This window comes from Musca domestica, unplaced genomic scaffold (genome assembly GCF_030504385.1).
Source record: "Musca domestica strain aabys unplaced genomic scaffold, Musca_domestica.polishedcontigs.V.1.1 12, whole genome shotgun sequence".
In the NCBI taxonomy this organism is placed as follows: domain Eukaryota; kingdom Metazoa; phylum Arthropoda; class Insecta; order Diptera; family Muscidae; genus Musca; species Musca domestica.
In genome coordinates this window covers 7993556-8016936 of record NW_026712155.1, presented here as the reverse complement: position 1 = coordinate 8016936, position 23381 = coordinate 7993556, and the positions used below count along the sequence as shown (strand labels likewise).

At 36.9% G+C, this 23381-nt stretch overlaps 2 protein-coding genes across 11 annotated transcripts; one reads left to right on the top strand and one right to left on the bottom strand.

Moving 5' to 3' along the window:
* Positions 1–402: 402 nt before the first annotated feature.
* LOC101897638 (cadherin-87A) lies at positions 403–22260 on the bottom strand. Of its 7 annotated transcripts, XM_059118150.1 has the most exons (24): positions 18231–18366; positions 17605–17679; positions 12066–12168; positions 11652–11998; positions 11443–11588; positions 11258–11372; positions 10997–11189; positions 9935–10935; positions 9681–9874; positions 9303–9617; positions 8919–9147; positions 8640–8861; positions 8473–8577; positions 6018–6617; positions 5550–5957; positions 5294–5484; positions 4915–5220; positions 3740–4220; positions 3405–3680; positions 3151–3311; positions 2986–3087; positions 1765–1846; positions 1474–1701; positions 403–1399 (listed from the first exon to the last, which is right to left on the bottom strand). In XM_059118150.1, the coding sequence occupies exons 3-24, from the start codon at positions 12127–12129 to the stop codon at positions 1325–1327; spliced, it is 5841 nt and encodes a 1946-aa protein (XP_058974133.1). In that variant the 5' UTR covers positions 12130–12168; positions 17605–17679; positions 18231–18366; the 3' UTR covers positions 403–1324. The 7 variants fall into 7 exon arrangements, with proteins under 7 accessions (XP_058974133.1, XP_005185006.2, XP_005185008.2 ...); XM_005184949.4 differs by lacking the exons at positions 17605–17679; positions 18231–18366 and adding an exon at positions 22109–22260; XM_005184951.4 differs by lacking the exon at positions 17605–17679 and having other exon boundaries at positions 18231–18374.
* Positions 7396–8649, top strand: LOC109612846 (uncharacterized). Of its 4 annotated transcripts, none has more exons than XM_059118158.1 (5): positions 7396–7563; positions 7608–7762; positions 7831–7845; positions 8077–8221; positions 8341–8649. In XM_059118158.1, exons 1-5 carry the CDS (start codon positions 7462–7464, stop codon positions 8371–8373), a joined length of 450 nt encoding a protein of 149 aa, XP_058974141.1. In that variant the 5' UTR covers positions 7396–7461; the 3' UTR covers positions 8374–8649. The 4 variants fall into 4 exon arrangements, with proteins under 4 accessions (XP_058974141.1, XP_058974139.1, XP_019892815.2 ...); XM_059118156.1 differs by having other exon boundaries at positions 7417–7563; positions 8077–8286; XM_020037256.2 differs by having other exon boundaries at positions 7419–7563; positions 7626–7762; positions 8077–8286.
* Positions 22261–23381: the final 1121 nt, after the last annotated feature.

Here is a 23381-nt window from a genome sequence, read left to right as displayed (position 1 = left end):
TTTCTTTATATTTGTTTGGAAAACCACAAGTGGCTATCGTTAGAGCACTCCAGCATTTAAATGTGAATCAATATTTTGTGTCTCGTACCATTGCTCGTTACCGTGATACTGGTAGCGTAGCCCGACGTCAAGGAAGTGGACGGAAGAAAACAGCAATATCAGCAGAACTGGTTCGAAAAGTAATGAAGCGACTTGATCGAAACCCGCGTCGCAGTGGCCTTTCGGCAATGGCTCGTTTACACTTAAAAAATATGGTCCATTTCATTCTCAAAATATTATCCTATAACCATCCAAATGTGGTAGACTTTTGCCCTGTCCTAAAATCTAATCCCACGCAAAATTAATTTTCGATCGGTTTAAAATTGTGACTTATCATCGGTACCCAAAGGATTTTAAAAATAGTTGTTTTTTGTATAAATGTTATTGCATATATTTTTTGTATCAATACATACGCACAAACTTATATGAATTCCTTATTAGCGTTTTAAATTAGTTTTGTGGACATTTTCATTGGAAGCATAATAATTTGTACTTAAAGCATAAACAGTGTTTTTTTTTTTATATTCTAACTAAATATAGACTTCATAACTAAATTAGTTTATTAAATTTATACATAAATGAAAATATTCAAATACAGCAAGAATGGCTATTACCTTAAGGTTAGTAATAATAGATTTCTATAAAATTAAATAATAGCTTACAATTAAATATAAGTAGAGGGGGATAAACAAAATATATGTATATTCATTTAATATGTTTTCAATAATAGAGATATATTTTAAACAGCTTATTATAGCTACTGTGTATATATATTGTATATTCGTATCAAAAAATGTCATGATTTATTTCGACTACATATTGTAAATCACTTTTTCGGGATTTCATGAGAATAATAGTGATGATGAAAACAACATGGATTATTCGAGTAAAAGACAAAATCCCGAAAAAATTGTTTAACAAATTGCTGCCGATTTACTCATGTTATTATAAATAATCCATTTATCAAAAAAATTCAAATTGTGGACATAATGATTTCTATATAAGTCTATGTTTTTATTGTCACAATTCTCATGGTCGTCAATTTGCGGCGTTACATATAATTTTTGTATAGCAAAAAATGTAAAAATATTTCTATATTTTCTCTTTAGTTGCCGAAAAAGCTGCTCAGTTGTCACTAGATGATTTAAGCTAATCTCAGTATGCTTATTACATACAATAACATAAGATATTTGTATGTATGTATTTTGAATATGTTTTCTATTTGATTAGCTGCGCCTAATACTATAAGCTTTTTTTGTGGTATATAACCTGCCTGTCTGTGTTTTTATATTAATTCGGTGACAACATCATCACCATCCCTAATTGGTGCCTGGAATGTGGAGCCCGTAAATTCAAACATCTAAAAATAAGAAAAAGAAGAAGAAAATACACCAAAATTAGTCACATCACCTAAGAATGTCAGCAAAAATTTACCGAAGGTACCCTGTTATTGCGTAAAGTGGCATAATCAGCAAAATCATTCATATGCGGATCCATACGGCCATGACTACTTGGTCCTCCGCCATTATTGGGATGTTGCTGTCCATTACCACCGCCCACCATACCACCAGAATTACCAACATGATTACGTGGCTGTATTGTGGCATATGTATTGTCAACAACATGCTGCTGTTCCATCGAACCACAATGGTCCATATGACCCTGTGGAAATATTCTTAACTAAGAACCAAAAAAACTAGGTAACGAAAATATTGCTCTACTTACTTGTATATCGGAATTGGAAATGTGATCGGGTTCCGAAAAGACTTGCATTGTCAATTCTTGTTCTTCATATAATTTTAATTTTCTGAAAGAAAAAAAAAATACATTTATATTTAATTTAAGTACAGGGTGAGATGAAAAAACTGCAATCAACTTCTGACTGCTGTCATTTCTAAGCCACTCGTTCGACTGCTGTTAAAATTATTCCTGTGACAGCTCATTATATTTGGTCTGTTCCAGAACCTGCAAGAATTTACTAGTTATGCAAATTTATCCGATATCATAAAGGGAAAATCGAGCTCGGTGTACAGCCATTGAAATTCCAAAAAATTGGAGATCTTACACCGCAACAGAAAGAAAATAGACTCAAAAGAGCTAAGGAGTTGCATCGCTTAGCCGAAAGTGGTAAACTGCGAATTTGGTTTTCTCCGATGAGAAAACATTCGTTGTCCAGCAGTTTGTAAACAAACAAAATGATCGTTTTACTTGCCAAAGAGGTGTGGCGGCCATAACTGCCGATGGTCGCTCTCCGCTCGTATTAATCGACCATGGCATCAGAATAAATGCTGAATATTATTGCGAAAATATTCTGGAGGGTGTATTAAAGCCTTGGGCACGCAAACATTTTGGCCGCAGATCTTGGACATTCCAACAGGACTCAGCCTCATCGCACTCAGCACGCGCCACCCAAGAATGTTGCGAAATGAGGTTCCTCGTTTCATTTCTAGGGCACAATGGCCACCAAAATCTCCGGATACCCATCAGTTGGACTATTGTGTATTTTGGAAAGCACGGTTGGCACTAAAAAATACCAAAGTGTCGATCACTTCAAGCAAGCGTTTCGCCGGGAATGGGCTAAAATACCGAACGGGCCGAAATATTCGGGCAGCGTGTGACGGTTCCATTGAAAGCCATAATTAGTGCCAAAGGTGACCAATTCAAACAAATCTAAACTTATTCTAAAATTTGATGCTATTTCCGACATTTTTGCTTTAATTGAAAAAATTAAAAAAATTTAAAAATTATGGCGTTTGAATTTTTTGCAGTTTTTTATCTCACCCTCTATTTAAAACAGGATTAACTAACCGCTGTGAAAACGGCTTAGTTGAAATTTTTTTTTTTATAATTTTTTGCAGTTTTCTTTATCTCACCCTGTATTTAAAACAGGGTTAACTAATCGCTGTGACAACGGCTTAATAGAAAAATAAACAAATTAACACTTACTGTTCAATCCACAGGGGATTCTCGGTTGTATTCAAATCTTCAATAATTTGTTTCTTTATGAGAGCCTCTTTGCGGCGATTTTCCGTTGGCACAGATAAATTCCTGGAAAATGGAAACAACAAATTAAATAACAACAAAAAACAAAGACATTTTTTCCAAACATACCAATGCTTTAGACAACAACATAAGACAATAAAACTAACAACACCCACAAAAAGCACAATTACCAATGCCACCAGACCGGCCACGGCCAAATCAAATTCCTCCTGGACAATGGTTATGTAGGCGGGAACGACATTTTCAATTGCAAACCCAGCATAGTAATCCTTCAAATAAACAACAAGACATTTGATAACATCTGGACACAGTAATCGCTCTCTCTCTCTCTCTCTCTCTCCCTCTCAGTAAAATTGACTTACCCGCAAATAATCATAGTTGGCATCAATGACTTTCAAAATCTCATCGACAGCTGATATTTGTTGAGTTTGTGGATCAACGGCATGGAAATACAGATCCGACCAATCCATGCGTATCCTACCCATGGAATCCACATGGAAACGTATTTCATCAACAATAATGCGATGTTGGGTGGCATTGCGCAATTCGGCCACAATTTCTTCCTGCTGTTGGTAGACCTCCTCGGGTGGTCGTGATAGTATAACACGCACCAATTGACTGTAGTCATATATCCAAACCTGCAAAGAATTGTTTTTAATTAATTTGTATTTATATTGAAGGCTTCCGGAAGACATACAATAACTTTGGTGCGAGCCACACGTTCCGGTTTCTCCATTTCCTTGGCCACAATTTCCAATTCAAAACGATCTTGATTATACTCGGCCACAAATGCTCCCGTCGTTACTCGGCCCTCGGGCGAAATGGCAAATGGACTTGGCACTATGGAACCCGTACTCTTGGTAGCTCCATATTTATAGAGATTTGAGGCAATAATCATATACTCAATATAGGCATTCTTTCCAGCATCGGCATCCGAAGCATTTACCGTACTAATAATAGTACCAATTGGAGATTTTGCATTTACGCCAGCATAATATATATCCGTTTCGAATATAGGTGGGTTATCGTTTTGATCTAGAACTGTGATGAGCACCTTAGCCACGGTATTATCACGATCTAATGTCTTGATGGAGAAAGAAGCACGTTCTTCATCTGATATGTGTAGGTCGCGTTTAATACTGGCCAATATGTAAAGGGTGTAGAAATCGGTGGTTTCTCTGTAAAAAAAAAATCAAAAGAATTATTTAAAAAAAAAAAAAAAGTTAAATAGCATCAGTCGGTTTTCCCTCCTTCTGTGGGGAGATACCAGAAGAAATGGGCCGATCACTATCATCTTTATAACTTTGGTAATATTTATGTTGATGGTAATATTGATATGTACCAAGTCTGAATAAAATTGGATGTTAATTTCGCGTTTTATGAGCTTCATGGATATTCAAAATTTTGACCCTTTGTGAGGGAGGTACATGATGGAGTTGACCGATATTGTCCATTTTCGCTCCTGGCCTAGCACTGATGCAAATATTAGGATTTGCAAAGTTGAAGCAAAATTGGATTATCCTTTCTCTTTCTGTACAGTAAATTATTTTCTTTCAATTTTTTTTGTGGGGGAGATAGGATAGTGGACCGATATAGAAGGAGTGGACCGATATTGCTCATCTCCGAAATAGATCTAAGTTTGATAAAAATACTACGATGTACAAAGTCAGGATGACATCGGATATTCCCTTCGAAAGTTATCGTCTCACCAATCAAAGTGGCAGACACTTCTAAATCGACTTCAAATGCTCTAAAATGGATTTCAATCAAAGGGTCTACAGATAAGCTCGTTTTGGCCCAAATGACATACACCCTACATAGCCCTATGGCTGAGGATATAAATATATGTATTTTATTTGTCTCCCCACTTACCTATCCAAGGTTTTATTTGTATAAATATCTCCCGTTGCCTTATCCACAGCAAAGGCTCCATCTTCATTGCCCAACAGCATATAGTAGTAGACATCCTTGTTGTGTTTGTTACGGGCTGTGGCCTGGATTTTACCAATCTTTATATTACGCTCATTATTTTCCATTATGGAAATCTTGTAGGGATTGCTGGCATCTGGGAATTCGGGACGATTTTCATTGGCATCAATAATACTGATGGTTAGGAAACGTAACGTTTCAAATGGCTTGGGATTGCCATTGTCTTGGGCGACCAAAATTAAATCATAGCTAACAAATAAAAGAAGAAAAAACAATATCATCAATTGAAAACACAAGTTATGGAAAAGAAAAAGCAACATACTTGGCCTTTTCCTTGCGCTGCAGATCACTGTTGGTCCTGAGTTCACCGGTTTCTGCATCAATTTTAAATTCCTCGGTTTCCTGGAGATTTTGATCTTTTACTTGCAAATGATAAAAGATTCTACCGTTTTCATCGGTATCATTGTCGGAGGCCTTGACCGTTAATATGAGATAATCCTTGGGCACAACCTCCTGTGAAGAAGAAATCACAAAAACAATGAAGTTTTTAATTAATTAATCCCATTTTTAAATCTTACCCCCGGTATTTCAATGGTGGCATTCGATGAAGCTGGTATCACAAAAACTGGACGATGTTGATTAACTCCCATCACATTTACAATGGCCTTGGTTGTGGCCTCCATGGTGCCCGAGCCTTGGGTATCTCTTGCCGATATTGTCAATTCATAGACTCCCTTCTGTCCATTAAGACTTCTGGCTGGATACAAAATACCAGTTTGAGCATCCAGGCGGAAGAGGCCCTCTTCATTGCCGGCAATGATAACATAACGAACATCACCAAATATGCCCTCATCCAAATCGAAAGCCTTGACTTGTAACACCGCTGCCGGGGGATTTAAAGCAGCATTTTCGGCCACAGTGGAGGTGTATTCGTTTTGGGTAAATTCCGGGGCATTGTCATTGACATCCAAAACATTTAAATATATCTGTGAATAACAAAATTTCGTTTGAGTCTTTATCCATCTCTAATTTGCCACACAACTTACCGCCGCTGAAGTCGATTTTTGAACTGTGGTCGGCGCCTTATCCTTTGCCACCGCCGTCAATGTCAACTGCTTTACTTTCTCTCGATCCAAAATTGAAGAATTCGACACCATTATATTGCCCGTGTACGAATCAATGGTAAAATACTTATTGTTCTCTCCTATCAGGGAATATGTCACCTCTCCGAAGGCTCCCAAATCCTTATCGAATGCTTCCACCTTCCCCGCCACTGTACCAATTGGGGAATTTTCCGTTATATTGAAATAATATTCATTTTGTGTAAACTGTGGTTCATTATCGTTAAGATTTATGATATCCACAATGACATCGGCCGTAGATGTCAACGGTGGCACACCTGTATCACTGACGGTGGCAATAAATTTCACCTCCTTTATTGTTTCATAATCCAAACGTTTGGTCAGTGTTACCACACCTGACGATTTGTTAATTTCGAAATAATCATTTTCCGAAATATCATATTCTCCAATCGTGGAATCTTCATCGTAGGCCTGTAGTGTTGTCAGGACTGTACCAACCGGTTGTTCTTCGACCATTTGAAGTTTGATTACTGGATTTTCGGGGGTCCAGGGTAAACTGAATTTCTGCCAAAAGAAAAGAGAAAAATGGAAAATGTTTATTTATCTCGGAAAACGCTTTGATCTTTTGGCTCTACATGTTTTGCAAGAATTTTTGATGACAAAATCTCTGTTGTTGTTAAGGGAGAAACCACTAGAACAGGAGAAATTTCAATATTTCAATCAATAGGTAGACCTTTTGGGCTTCTTTGATCAGGATTTCGGCCTACTTCGGTGTATGGCTTTTTCCCTATGATAATATCTTTTGAATATCGTTTAGTAGATTTTTTTCTACCATTAAGTCTAAGCCTTAAAGTCGTCTTATAATACATCTTTGGGGCGTCTAAGAAAACGATATTAGGGTTCCTGAGGATATTCTGACCTTTTCTCAATATTATTTGGTTTGTGTCTTCTTGGAAACAACCTTTTGGTTATTCCTGAAAAAACTCCTTCATTTTCTATGAAAAAATGTCCGTTCTCTGAAAAATCCCTCTTCCTTAAGCGATTTTTTTTGGCAATTTTCAAGAGTTTCTGAAGACATTTTACTCCTCGTTGAAAAGATTTTTCCCATTTTTGAAAGGTCCTTTGATATTCCAAAACTTAGAAATCTTTTTAGACAGACGTGGGGGGTCAAAATTGCCAAATTTTATAAATAATAATACCATATGGTCTTCTCTGATAAGCTCTCATCTACTATGAAAAGTAATCATGTATTTTTAAACTACACTGGAAAGGTTTCTGGTCTTACTGGGACTTTCCTTCTTTTGTAACATATTTTTATACCTTATCCCACTCAAAGTATTTTCGATTCAAATTTTACAATTATCTTGGAACCCAATAAAAAATTGTTGTTTAATTTTTTTTTTCGGCCATGAAATTGGAAAAATTGAAAATTTTATCGTTAAATCTTTTTGTGATTATGTTTAAGGCCACAACATTAAATCCCTATCGTTTGCAAAGAAATTTAGAGGAGGTATGTATTGAAGGGATATGAAGAAAATATCAATTCATTCCCAGAACTTCAATATCAAAAAGGTGGAAATTTATTTATCAAAACCCTGTGGCTCCTCATTCCATTTGTGTCATCACGTCTTGGTGTGGCTAGTTTCCCTGTTTCTTGTGTCTAAATTTCTGGCTGGTTACATGACATTGGCGGCTAATGTTATTGCCTTGTAAGTTGGAACAATTTTTGGGATTTTTTGGCATTTTGAGTAAATTTTGGGGTTTATTGTCTTTTAAGTTGGAAAAATTCTTGGTTAGTTTTCGGTTTGGTTTTAAAAAGGACAACAATCTTAGCTGTCAGATAGGATTGCTGCCCGGCCTTATCACTATCTTTAATATTGGATAAAATTTATTGCAGTTTTTTTCATATCAACCCTTTTGCTGTTATAGAATGAAAACAAAGGACTTGCAGGAATGCATTTTTTCTAATAATAATCCCCTCACTTCTGTAATCGTATGCAATTTCTTTATATGCAATTTCTAGGTTCCCCATATTAACAGAGGCCTTGCCACAACTCTTAATACCTCCCTTGTTGGCCCAAGCCTTTGATCACATACTTCTGAATTCCATTGAAGTTGTTTTGGGTTATTTGACGCTATATTACTTTGCACCCACAACGAACAGTAAGGTTAGCATATTGGTTATATTTCTAACGGCAATGACAATCAAAATTGTTATAGCCATTGGCACCTTGTAAGTATCTTATTTCAAATATTGCCAAATATAAAAATATTATTTTCTCCCCAGAAACATCTACTCCGATTTCTATCAACACCTTAAGAAGCCCATACATCGTGGCCATGAATCATTTGAGTCACTTCCAGATCATGAGTTTTTCATAAAAACAATTAAACTGAATTGAATTATGCAAATACATACCGGAGCAACTTCGTTGACATCGATAATTTGTATGATCAAAAGACCCATGCCTTGTTGGACAGTGGGTGCCGTACTATCGGTGACCAGTACATTTATTCTTATCACCTGGAATGGATATATATATATGATTATTGAAATATTTAAATTTTCTTGTGATAAAAACTCACCGCAAACAGATTTCGATTTAGCTTTTTATTGACCACAACTTTGCCGCTGCGGGTGATGGTAAAATATTCCTTGAATTGTTCACTGTTTTCAACTTCATTGCCGTCCTTGTCAACAGCGGTTATATTAACACCAGCAAATTCCAAGGCATCACGAGACGAGACATCAGGATCAATGGCTAGTAATGTGTAGAAAACGGTGCCAACAAGGGTATCCTCACGGACCTAAAATATTTTAGCAATATTTTCATATTTGAAAAATATAGAGTTCTTCTCACTCACCTCTGCATGCTGGGTGGCTGGCGTAAAATATGGATCCTTATCATTGCTATTCATGATATTTACTGTCAAGGTGGCTGTCCCTGATAGACTTGGTGTACCCATATCCATGGCAATGACTTCAATTTCATAGGTATTGCGTTTATCATAGTCCAGTTTCCGTGATACAAACACCTCGCCAGTGTTTTCATCAATTCGAAAATCATCAAAACTTCCCTGTTGTATGCGATATCTAAAAGATATGAAAAAGTTAGGGGTCTGTTCCTGTATAACGATACGAATGTGAATCGAAAGGAAAACACCAAGTTCACAATTTCAAAAACACGCAAGAAATGGGGGTTTTTCTTTCGAGTTCTCTATCGAATCCCCAAAAGCGATAAATCTTACTTCAGTTGGGCATTTATACCCGAATCCAAATCTTCAGCTTCTAGTTTTTCCACACTGCGACCAATTTCGGAATTTTCCTCAACCACAGCCTGATAGGTGTCGGATAGGAATCGTGGCTTATGATTGTTGACATCACGCACCGTCACATTAACCATACAATTTGCCGTGTAAAGGCCATCATTGGCTTCTACGGCAAATACAAGATTATCATTGTTTAAATGGGTAACATCTAAGGTGGCATTGGGGCGAATGGTAATTTGTCCCGATTCCTTATCAATGACAAATGTCTCCTGGATATGTTTGTCGCCAATGATGCTAAACAGAAAAAAACAGACAAAATTTATAAAAAGGTCTTGCTTGTAAATTAATCTAACTTACCTATATGTAATATCTGACACAGTATCCGCATCTCGAGCCTTTACAAACAGCGGAGCATCGAAGACATGCGAACCCTCATCCACAGAGGCCCGATAATGTGGACTTTCACAGATGGGCGGTGAATCATTGGCATCTGTCACCGAAATACGCAGGGATACAACAGTGTTTTGACCTCGACCTTCATCATCCCTGGCCTTTAATTAAAATTACAATTTTAAAGTAAAGAAAGTTATACTGCCTATCTTCCCACTTACATTGTAGGCCAAAAAGTATGTAGTTTCCGTTTCATAATCCAAACAAGTTTTGGGCGCTTCCACCTGATCTGGCATTAATTCATTGTTGACATCTACCATGACATCCGTGGCTGGTGGCTTGATTATTTTATACTCAAATGTGGCATCATTTTTAACTTCTTGTTCTTCTGCTGTTTCATCGCCATGATAGCTCATCAGATATTTTTCCAATTGCCGTTTACGTCTTTGATTTCCCGCCGGTGCTTTCTTGTGGCAATCGGCCAGGGTAATAACACCGGTTTTTTCATTGACGTCAAACAACTCGGCTCCATTGCCCGATAAACTATAACGTATGCCAGCATCTCCATAATTGCCAGAATCCAAATCCTTGGCCGTTATTGTGGTAATATATTGACCCGGCAATGCCGACTCGGATATTGAGGCTGAATAGGATTGTTCTTCAAACATGGGCTTATTATCGTTGACATCTAAAACCGATACGGTTATGGTTGCCGTGGAACTGAGTTTAGGATTTGTATCGGTCTCCTCTGCAATAACCAGGACAATAAATTTCCTTTGATTGGGATTTTCGTAGTCTAATGTGCCATTGGCCACTCTTATGTGAACTTGAGAAAAACCGGTTACGAATTTAGGTTCCACATCGAAAACATCCGAAACATCATCGAGACGTAGAGAAAATTTGGAATTAATGCCAACATCCCTGTCTGTTACATTCATATCCAATGCCAAGGGGGTGCCAGTTGCTGTATTCTCTGGCAGGGATACCTCGTACTCTTTGCGATTGAAGGTGGGTGGTGAATCATTTACATCGCGTATTGTAATGGTCACTGTGGTGGTACTGCTCTCCATGGGATCATTGCTTGGAGTGCCATTGACAACTTCTCTGGCTCGCACAATGAGTTTCATTATGCCAGAGCCGTCAGGTAAGGCTTCGCGATCCAAAGGTTTGGCGGTACGCAATTCCCCGGTATGTTCATCCAATAGGAAATAGTCCATGGGGTCTAAGGGGATAAACATGGTTACGAATGCTGTATTTAAAAAAAAAATATCAATTGAACCCACTTGTCACCAGATCATAGACTATTTTCCTTGGCTCTCCGGTATCACCATCCCTTGCTTGGATTTTCAAAACCAATGTATTTATGGGGGCATCTTCGTCAATGACATTTGATTTATATTCCAAAAATACCGGTGGTTTGTCTTGTATATCCTTGACTCGTACCTCAAAATGAGTTTGAGTTTGATGTACTCCATCCTAGAAAAGTCAATGAGAATTGATTTTCAGATTATTCTTGTTCTCATTTGGCATTTAGGAATACCTACCGTAGCCTCTATTATAAAATGATAAATAGTACGCTGATTGTAATTTAAAGCTTGATTCAATATGACATTGGCTGTAAGGACAGTTGGTTCACTTGTTACAACATCCAAATGGAATCTAAAACGGAAATGAAAAGGGAATCTTTAGAAAACAAAAGAAAAGGAAATGACTTTTTTTCAAAACATACTTTTCACAGGCATCAGGTGATTGTGTTTGGGCAATACATTTTATATCTAAGCTTTCTCCAACAATATCGCGATCTTTCACCAAAATATTACGGAATATTGTGGTGCCCACGGGAGTATCCTCAGAGACATCAACGCCATAGGGCGTCTATTTTAAGAAGAAGAGAAATATTAACATTTTGAAAAATACACCTAATTTATTTCCCCTTACATTAACAAACTCCGGTGCATTGTCATTCTCATCGGATATTATAAAGGTAACAGTTTCTTGTACAATATTATCCAATTCCGATTCCCTCTCTTCGCTTACTTGATCTCTCACGGTTATTAGAAATGTCAAACTATCCTTTTCCTCACGATCGAGTGGTTTGATTAAGGTAATATTTCCCGATATCGGATCCACTTCAAAATGCTCCGAACCAATGGAACCGAATGTAATATTGCTACCCTCTGGATCGGAACCTTCTAGTTTGTAGACCACTGTACCAACTGGTGTGCTTTCCGATAGAATAATATTGTTATCGACATGGCGGAATACGGGTGGAAAATTTGTTTCACCTGTAGGATAAAAAAACCAGACATTTATATCCAAGACTCTTATGCTCCGTAGAACACTTATACTTACATATGATCAAGACACTGTTTGCCAAAAGCAATAGCAAATATATCAGAGTGCGATTTTTGGGCATTTTGTTGTTGTTGGAGTCGTCATTTACACTTGATTATGTCTGTAAGGAAAGAAATGAAAATGTAAGGTGAATATTATTTTTCTAGATTCTAGGTCTTCGTAAAGCCATCTAAAATATGTTCAACACATCTTCTTGTGATAAATGAATGTCACACCGTACCTAACGCATGGCAAACCCAACTCAGTGGGCCATTAGCATTTCTAATTGTATTTCTAGCTGTAATTAAGTGTCATGTCCCATTTTCCAGAAATGTAGAACGACATTAACTTTTTAAATGTTTTTTGTGTTAATGACATATGCGAAAAACAACAAACGTTTGAAGATCATCCAGCCATTGCTACACTTTTTATTGAAAGAAATGATTATAAGCATTCATTCCGTTGTTTCAGTTACAATGAGCCTGGGGAAATTAGGTTGATAGGTTGAGATAATGAGTTTCTTAAAGTAAAGCAAATTCCAAATGTTTTTTTTAATCCAAAACCTTTGATACGTGTCTATATTAACATTGTGGACCCAAAATATACAGTCTTGATTAGAGTAAAATTCTAAGAGAATATCAAAAAGTTTTAGTCGAGGTTCTCACAGATATATTCCCTCAGCATTTCACAAGTTATTTATATATACATAATCTTTTTGGGGACGTGCAATCAATTCAAGCTCCATTAATCCGTGAAAATTTCGAAGATAATTCGGCCAACACTATCTTGGAAGAGAACAAGGTCTCTTAACTCTAATTAGAAACCTGGCCTTAAAATTGTGGAGTGGAATCATAACTTCCATGTGTTACAGCGACAACACTGCCCACTGCAAGCTGTACCCAATAGTTTTCTATGTAAGACTTACCTATTGGAGAAGGAATTGCCTATAATATATTCTCCTTCTCTGAAAATGGAATATTTTTTACTTTTGCTCCAAGATTAACAAAAATATTGAAGTGTACCGAGTTTGAAGGCAGATCACAAATATTGTCCATTTTCACACCTGACCCATCTAAGTTCTAGTAAATATTACGATGTGCCAAGTTTGAATAATATCTCCCTCATTTTTTTCCCCTCATTTTTTTCATTGGACCAATACTGCCCAAATATTACAATTTGAACATTTTGAACCAGCCATGCCATCGAATACAAATATTCTAAAGAAGTTTTCTTTTAAAGATACCTAGGGTCTAGACCCGTTATTTCAATGAAGCCATCAGGATATAAATATTTCTACCCATGTAACTCATGTTTAGAAGTAGTCCGTTGTGTTCTTAGTTGGGTGCGGATGTTTTAGCCGTTTTTTTTTTTTTTTTTAATTTCGTCACTTGATTATTTTAGGATCTCGGAAAGTTCAAATATTTCCTTTACATTTTTTTCTATTCAAAAAAGTGCAACGCAATCGAATTGTCGAAATGCTAACACAAATAAGAACCCTATTAATTTGAAAAAAAAATTAAAGCCTTAAGTACAAACAGACAATCATCGCTCACTTCTCCTCGAAGGCTGACTCTGGAGATACGAAGATTGCAACCCAATTCGAAAAGATCTTCAGTTATACAAAAAGCTTACGCTGAGAGACATTGCCCTCTGTGTAGAGGAGAATCCCAGTGATAAAATTTATGAAGGAACAAGGACTTCTTAACAAAAAAAATGGATGGATTTGACGGCCTTTGAAAAAATTGTGAGGTGGAGTTGTACGGAGTTCCATTAAGATGTTAATGGTCTTAATTTTAATGCTCTGAAGTGGGTAGCTCCAACCCGAAGAATCATTATATAGATTTCTAGGTGTCTTTGGACGAATTCCATTCCAGGATATTTGGAATCGAGCTGTCTGTCGATCTGTGTGCACGACAACTTAAGATATAGGTATAATATGGATATGGAACTTATCAGTCTACTCCTTCTAATACCTCGCCCTCGGTAAACATTTTGAATAATTGGACCTCTCATAATATGCGAACCAAGTTAGTGATTTTCTTCAAATGTCAATATTTTTGCCAACCATTGCTATTATGTGAGAATAGATATATCGGTCCACTTCTTTTTGCAACCTAATAATCGTGCGGTATATTTGTGCGCATTCGTGGATCTAGACGTCGCATCTTTGAACTTGACCTGCATAGGTGTCAAATTCAAAACATATATCGTAATTAGTTAGTTCATCATAAATTGAGGAGAAAAAGAAGAATAACTGCTGGTTCTGTTGGAGTTGGACAGTGGCAAAGTAGGTGCTCTACCGTTACAAACTTTTCTCGACTTGACAAAGCCAGCAGTACTCAGTACCGTCGTCACCCGATTTGAAAGTCATGATCTTTATGTAACAGTGACCTGTGATTTCTTATTAAGGGCTGATTTGCAATGGTTATGAGCGACCTTGACCTCTTTTTAGAGATAACCGGCCAAATTTTCTTAGATACATTGCACCCCCATTCCATTTAGCCAGTTCTGTTGAAATATCTCAGAGTTACTTAAAAGAAGTGGCACAATAGTGACTTTGGCAATGATTCTTGCAAGAATCCTCTACTTGGCGTCTGGAAATAGAATAGAAATCTCGTATTCTACTTTAATTCAAAACGTTGCAAACGGCATGACAAAGTCGATACACTTTCCATACTATTGTAGAGGGTATACAAATTGACATTTTAAGTTGTACACTTAATAGTTATTGGATAGCCAAGTTTGGCAAGTCAATTTAACTAAATGACAGCTAATTATGTTACGTATACCGAATATTTCAAAGTTCGTAACGCTTTGCAAAAAAATAAATATATTTAGTTAGGGGGGGAAATTGACCCCGATAGAGTTGGTTCACCACTGTCATCCAAAATTCGTTTGTGTGAAACACATTATTATATAGATTTCTGCAATCCATTGGAAAAAACCTATCATTATTTGCTGCAGCTCATTCAACATTCGTAACGATAATTATACCCGCCACCTTTGTCATTCCGTTTGTAACATTCCTAAATATTTGTCGTTGACCCCACCCCATAAAGTATATAAATTCATAATCAGCATAAAATTCAAAGTCGGTTTAACGATGTCCGTCTGTCTGTGTCTAGGATTGTTGGTATTGAAAATGAGATATATCGGTCTACGTTTTTGTATAGCCCCCATATAACGGTACCTCCCGATATTCGGTATTTTGATTATTTTCGCCACATTTTTTCACGGATTTGTCTAAAAAATGGTATTTGTAGTTTGCAATGGGTTCTAGCTCCGTTGGCGGAACACAGTATATATAGGTTCAAGTTTTGGTATAGCCCCCATATAACGGTATATTCTGTATTTTAAAGATTTTTGCCACATTGCCACCGACTTGTTAAAAAATTGGTATTTATAGTTTGCAATGGGTTCTAACTCCGGTGGCAGAACATTGAATATTTAGTACTACATTTTCCTATAGCACACATATAACGATACCCGCCGTTATTTGGTATTTTAATAATCCTAGTCACATTTACCCACGATATTGTTCAGATACTTTTATAAAAAATGTTTTCTTTACCCAAAGGTGGAGAGAACAGGGTGAGATGAAAAAACTGCAACCAACTTCAGACTGCAGCCATTTCTAAGCCACTCGTCCAACAGCTGTTAAAAATATTCCAGTGATAGCTCATTATATTGTTCACAATCGTACAAAGGCATTTTGTTGAGAATTTTTCAGAAAAAAAGTTATTCGTGATGGAATTCAAGCGTGATAGTGTGATTTCTTTATATTTGGCTGGAAAACCACAAGTGGCTATCGTTAGAGCACTCCAGCATTTAAATGTCGATAAATCTTTTGTGTCTCGTACCATCGCTCCATACCGTGATACTGGTAGCGTAGCTCGACATCAAGAAAGTGGACGGAAGAAAACAGCAACATCACCAGAAATGATTCGAAACGTAAAGAAGCGACTTGATCTAAACCCGAGTCGCAGTGGCCGAAAAATGGCTCGTGAGCTGAACATATCGCAATATTGCATTCGGAAATATAGAAAAATGAGCTCGGGGTTAAGCCATTGAAATTCCAAAAAGTGCAAGAACTTACACTGCAACAGAAAGAAAATAGACTCAAAAGAGCTAAATAGTTGCTTCGCTTGGCCGAAAGTCGTGAATTGTCGAATTTGGTTTTCTCCGATGAGAAAACATTCGTTGTCCAGCAGTTTGTAAACCAACAAAATGATCGTGTTTACTTGCCAAAGAGGTCAGCTGGAAATGTGCACCTTCGGTTAGCCACCAGAACTCCAGCGCCGGCCTTGGTAATGGTGTGGGCCGCCATAACAGCCGATGGTCGCTCTCCACTCATATTAATCGACCGTGGCAAAAAATAATTACGAATATTATCGCGAAAATATTCTGGAGGGTGTATTAAAGCCTTGGGCACGCAAATATTTTGGCTGCAGGCCTTGGACATTCCAACAGGACTCAGCATCATCGCACTTAGCACGCGCCACCCAAGAATGGTTTCAAAATGAGGTTCCTCGCTTCATTTCCAGCGCACAATGGCCACCAAAAAATCTCCGGATACCATTCCGTTGGACTATTGTGTCTGGAGTATTTTGGAATGCAAGGTTGGCACTAAAAAGTACCAAAAGTGTCAAGATCACCTCAAGCAAGCGCTTTGCCGGGAATGGGCCAAAATACCGCAGAGCAACATTCGGGCAGCGTGTGACGGTTTCATTGGCCGTTTGAAGGCCATAATTTGTGAAAAAGGTGGACAAATCTAAACTTTTTCTAAAATTTGATGCTATTTCTGACATTTTTTGCTTTCACTCAATACAATTAAAAAAAATGCCGTTTGACTTTGTTGCAGTTTTTTTATCTCACCCTGTAAATGACAGCTAATTATGTTACGTATACTACATATTTTGAACATTTCATAGTTCGTAATGGTTTGCCAAAAAAAAATTATTTAAAGAGGAAAATTGCACCCCAATAAACCAAACTCCATTGATCATCTAATAATGATATTTTGTTGTGGTTTAGTTCAGCACTGTCATACGAAATTCGGCTGTGTGAAACACATAATTATAAATTTCTGCTATCCACTCGAAAAGAAAAAACCTATCATCATTTGCTGCAGCTCATGCAACATTTGTAGCGATAATTTAGTTTTTAAAACCAACATTTCCCCCGCCCCGCTCGCAAAGTGTGACGACATTCGATACATTGTCATTATCGCAACAATTATATGATTTAAGTCAATGTTATGTTATCCCAGAAAACAGTTACTTGGCGTCCGTCTGGATCTTTTTTTCCGCATCAAGAAGACGAAATCCAATTGATGATAACCAACTGGATTTTCATAGGTAAGGCAGTAACAAGAAAGATTTTAAACCCCAACTAGCTACGGATAACTAGCCAAGAGTATGGTACACCCTATCAGATATATGGATGGTGATGAAGTTGCCGAACTGGTATTGGTATTTGAAGTGTGTGACTGACTAACTGAATGCATTTTGTCTGGTTTTTCTCTGGCAAAGTTATGTAAAATGGCATTTATGTTTACCTTTTTTCCCCGAATCTCGTCGTCGTTGTCGCTTTTTGCTGTTTAGCTTGTTAAGACCTAAACAGTTATATATTTCTGGTTGGATTTGGGACAAACAATTAGAGAACAATTGCACAATTAGAAAATCTTTTCATTAGAAAAAAAAATAAAACGAGAATTATACAATTTCTTTTTTCGTTGGTTGGTCGGTCGTTTGTTTGCTCGTTCGTTTACTCAATCACTTAATAAAATGAAGATCATTGTTTAGAAATTCTTTTGTGAATCTTTTCACGGTTCGTAACTCTTTTTTTTTTTTGTAAATTTTTTACTTGTCTTTTCCTGTGTTGTTGTTGTTTGTGGTATTTGAAATTTGGGGTAGCTGTTAATTAAAAACAAAAGAAGTACGTTTTTTTCACATGCACATGCGGATGTGGTAGATGACAGACACAAAAAAGAACAGACACCCAGAATCACAATCTTTTCACTTAGATTCTTATTTCGTTGATTTTTTTCTTTATTTTTTGCTTTCAACTTCACCACACAACCACCTAACGTTAGCTGCTGTCTTAAGTCTTTTTGAGATACTTAAGAGATACTTGTTGTTGTTGTTGCTATTGTATTGGACGATTTTGAATTTTTGGTCTTACGGTGTTGGTATAAAATTAAAACCCGTTTTTTAAAGCCCAACCGAACCGAACCGTACATACAGCAAATGTTTAAGCGCTTATTCCACAATTCCCCGGGTTACTTGTTGTTAGCGGTTGGCGAGCGTAGAGACAACTAAACTTGAGCACTGAAAAGCCAAACAAACAGAGCGTCTGAGCTCTGAGTATCAGCCAGCCAGTTAGCTGTCTGGGTCTGGTCGATAATAATGATGACTGGGCTGGCTGCTCATTGCGGTGTTGTTTGTGGAGCTTGGGCTAACCCATCAAAGAATTGTCTTGCAAGATACAAAAAAAAAGAAGCCAAAAGAAAAACAGAATTAGAGAATAATAGACTAGCGGCATTTGATGTCTTTACTCAGTTCTGACGGCTATTCGTCGTCGGCTATGCGTGTGGTGTTCTTTTTGCTTGGCATTTTAAATGAACATTTTCTTCTCATCACCAAAATCATATCATATCACATCATATTTTGAAATAAAGAAGATGAGATGCTAAGCCACATACGTATGTACATATTTATAATTTTCGCAATATGTATTTGTGGCAGCAGGTGAATACTGCGAATATTTCTCCAACTTGTTGGCTTGTATTGTAAAATGCTTTCTCGCACAGAGTTGGTGGAATGGCATAGTTTTTTTTTTTTTTTTTGTGTGTTTTGTAAACTTTTGTGATTTAAACACGTTTCAACGTGTTTCAATTCATGGCCAAAACAAAAACCTCCCCAATGCAAAAAAACGCAGACACACTCACCCATTGGGAACGTAATAATTCAATAGCAACAAAAGATATTAGTTGCGAATTATGACATTTTAATATTACCCTATAGTATGCTATGCATAAATAAGCTATGACGAAAGAATCGTTGGAGGGTTCGATGGTACCCTAAACTACTCAAGAAGTCTGGAATATCGTGGTGGCTCAAATTAAAAAAAAAAAAAACAAGAGAAAAAGTATCAATTGGTTTTGCGGACAGCTGTATACCCCCAGCCAATGTTCGATTATTTAAAAATATTTTGAATATTGTTTTAATTATACAAACTGTTGACCCTCTACAGGGTGAGATAAAAAACTGCAACAAAGTTAAACGCCATAATTTTTATATTTTTTTAATTTCAATGAATGAAAGCAAAAAATGTATGAAATGGCATCAAATTTTAGAATAAGTTTAGATTTGTTCGAATTGGTCACCTCTGGCACGAATTATGGCCTTCAAAGGGCCAATGAAACCATCATACGCTGCCCGAATGTTACTCTAAGGTATTTTGGCCCATTTCCGGCGCAGCACCTGCTTGAGGTGATCGTACTTTGGTATTTTTTAGTGCCAACCTTGCTTTCCAAAATACTCCAGACACAATAGTCCAACGGATTGGTATCCGGAGATTTTGGTGGTCATTGTGAGCTGGAAATGAAGCGAGGAACCTCATTTTGTAACCATTCCTGGGTGGCGCGTGCTCAGTGCGATGGTGCTGAGTCCTGTTGGAATTTCCAAGGTCTGCGGCCAAAATGTTTGCGTGCCCAAGGCTTTTATACACCATCCAGAATATTTTCGCGATAATATTCGGCATTTATTCTGATGCCACGGTCGATTAATACGAGCGGAGAGCGACCATCGTCTGTTATGACGGCCCACACTATCACCATGGCCGGCGCTTGAGTACTGGTGGCCAACCGAAGGTACAAATTTTCAGCTGACCTCTTTGGCAAGTAAAACGATTATTTTATTTGTTTACAAACTGCTGGACAACGAATGTTTTCTTTTCGGAGAAAACCAAATTCGGCAGTACACCTCTTTCGGCCAAGCGGAGCAACTCTTTAGCTCTTTTGAGTCTATTTTCTTTCTGTTGCGGTGTAAGTTCTTGCACTTTTTGAATTTCAATGACTTTACCCCGAGCTCATTTTTCAATATTTGCCGAATGGAATATTGCGATATGTTCAGCTCAAGAGACATTTTTTGCCACTGCGACTCGGGTTTCGATCAAGTCGCTTCTTTACTAACCATTTCTGTTGATGTTGCTGTTTTCTTCCGTCCACTTCTTTGACATCGGGTTACGCTACCAGTATCACAGTGACGAGCGACGGTACGAGACACAAAAGATTTATTCACATTTTAATGTTGGAGTGCTCTAACGATATCCACTTGCGTTTTTCCAGCCAAATACAAAGAAATCACGCTATCGGGATTCCATCACCAATAACTCTTTTTGGAGAATTCTCATAAAATGCTTTTGTACGCTAGTAAACTATATAATGAACTGTCACTAGAATAATTTTAATAGCTGTCGGACGAGTGACTTAGAAATGACAGCAGTCTGAAGTTGGTTGCAGTTTTTTCATCTCACCCTTTATATCCGCTCTAGCCAAATGGCTGAGGGTATAAAAAAGTGTTAACTCCCCGATTTTGGTCCGCTTAAAAGATCCCAAAGTCGCACCTGCATATCAGTCTGACTCAAATCTTTCATAAGTTATGATCCTCAGGTTGTGACCCACAAGAGTGGTGATAAAACCAACCGACTTTATCCCTTTTGGTAACATCATATACCCAGAGCTAATCCTGTTGCTTCTACTTTTTAGCATGTCGTTCAGAATTTTAGGGACTATCATGGCAACGACCATAAGTTCCATAATTAAGTCCAATCCCTTACCAGGTTCAAAAACTACACCATCCTCTTGCCAGATTTTAGGGGGTTTTTAAGCAAGCTTTTGAACATCCTGTTAACGTGGACGAAATTAAGCGGCAGTAAATCTGTCATGACCCGATCCCACTGTTTTATGGGCTTTCAAATATTTGAACATTTGAAGAGTAGGCCGATTTAAGAAAAAATATAAAATACCTAACTTTATTTCAAGGGACCAGTAATAAACCTTGGGATATGAAATTTCTCCAAGGCATAGAATAACATAGCAGGTAGAACTGTCTCGACTCTGAAATAGTTAGCTACCTATAAAAATTCATTGTTTATATCGACCATCATGAATGATAATAATGATGATGATGATCATGATGTTGAATGGCGTTGTCTGTCAGTGGCGATGCCTATAAATATGATTTCATCAATTTGCTCGTTTGTCAACGTTAATTAAATAAAGAGGTAATAGAGGTCACATCCATCACACAGCTGCCGCAAAAACAAAAACAAATAAACCATATTGTTTGCAACGCCATGGCAAACAAATGTGCAGTGGAAAGTAGCGATGACCATAAACAAAACTGGAAAATTTTTCATATAATTTTTTTTTAAAAATTTAAAAAAATATTTTCAATACCTAGAATTTCACTTTCATTTTAAATACCCATCTCACACAGATGCTCCCACAATGTATTGTGTATTAGTTTATATTTCATGCACAAAAGATTTCTCTTTTTTTGTTTATAATTAAAAGGTCGGTCTGCATATTTCCATATTTTAGTAAGGAAAAAAAATCAGCCATCCAAGCAAGATTGGTGTTCTGTTGTCTCTCGAGATGTTGTGGGAATGCTTGCTTGCTGCTTTTCCTCCATTAACATATACAGTGGAACAGGGTTATAATATTTTCGTATGATCTGTATATTTTGTTATCTATAGCCGATGTGGTGAAAATATGACCATCTCCATGAACACTATTCCACAGGTTGGGTCAATAAAAAAATTGTTCATTATAACAGGTATTCACTTTAACCTAGTTTGACTGTAAACAAAAAAACAAACACACACAAACAACACGGTATATATACTTCTGGTTATTGTTGTTGCTACTTTGTATATATTTACAACAAAAACAATAAACATTCGTCAGACTATGAAGCAACAGCATCTTCATCAATGAAATCTTTCATTCCCATTTCACTTGTTTTAGGCACTTTTTCCACACTATTTTCACTTACATTTTTATGGTTTCTTTGATTAATTGCTGTTTTTAATATTATTAACAAAGAAATAAGAAAACTTTACTAGAATACAAACAATTTTTGTAAAACAAACTAAACCACCAACACAATTATTAGTAAATGCAACTGAATGTAAACATATAGGACTGTTAGTGTCATCAACATCATTTTTATCGGTTATCGTGTAAACGTTATCGATGTAATCGGTCGATAATATCCACATGAAAATAATAGATGTGTTTGATATTTCCTTTATTTCTAGCATGTAAATGAAAATGTATGTTTTTATACCCTCCACCATTCTATGGAGGGTATATTAACTTTGTCATTCGGTTTGTAACTCATCGAAATATTTATAATAGACCCTACAAAGTATATATATTGTGGATCGGGGTAAAATTCTAAGACGTTCTAGCGATGTCCGTCTGTCTATTGTGATCATGCTATCTTTCGAACGAATAGAGATAGAAGGCTACAATTTTGTATACATGCATTGTTTACCAGTAGGCATCTTTAATTCGTAAATGGGCCATGTCGGTCCACGTTTTCGTATAGCCCCCATATAACTTCGTAATGGGTACTACACTGACAAACATTTTTGTATGCAGGTCCAAGTTTTCGTATAGCCCCATATATTGGCACCTCTCCATATTCGGTATTTTCATGATTTTAGCGACGTTATTTACCGGAATTATTTCAAATTTCGTATTTAAAGTTCCACCATATGTACCACCATTCACAGTTACATTACGATTCGCAACATCTTTGAAGAAGTGAGGTGCAATGATGCCACCAGTCCATAAAATCCACTAAATTTTAACTATTTCTGGATGCATGGCTTCCTTTGCAATGCCTCCGGCTGATCTTCACGGGAAAATCGTCAATTCTGCTTTTATACATTCCCACTGAGCCAAAAAGGCGCTTCGTCGCTGAACACAATGCGCCATTAATTTTCTAAATAGAACACACACTTTGATAATAAAATTAAACTATTTGTAAAACGATTTCACAGTAAAACAAAACGTGAGTGTGCTGTTTAAACATGTGTTGCCTATGTTCCCTCCATATGTCCAGACTACCAAATTTCAGATTTCAAGCAATATCTATTCACGCAATACCAAATTATACCCAATATAGTAGTTTTGTTCTTTTAGTACACATTTCCAAAACCACCTTCATATGTCAAACTAACTTTTCAACCGTGATTCTTATACCGAACGTGAATATTCACACTATATAGGGTCTCCAATAAATATTTCAAGGTGTTGCA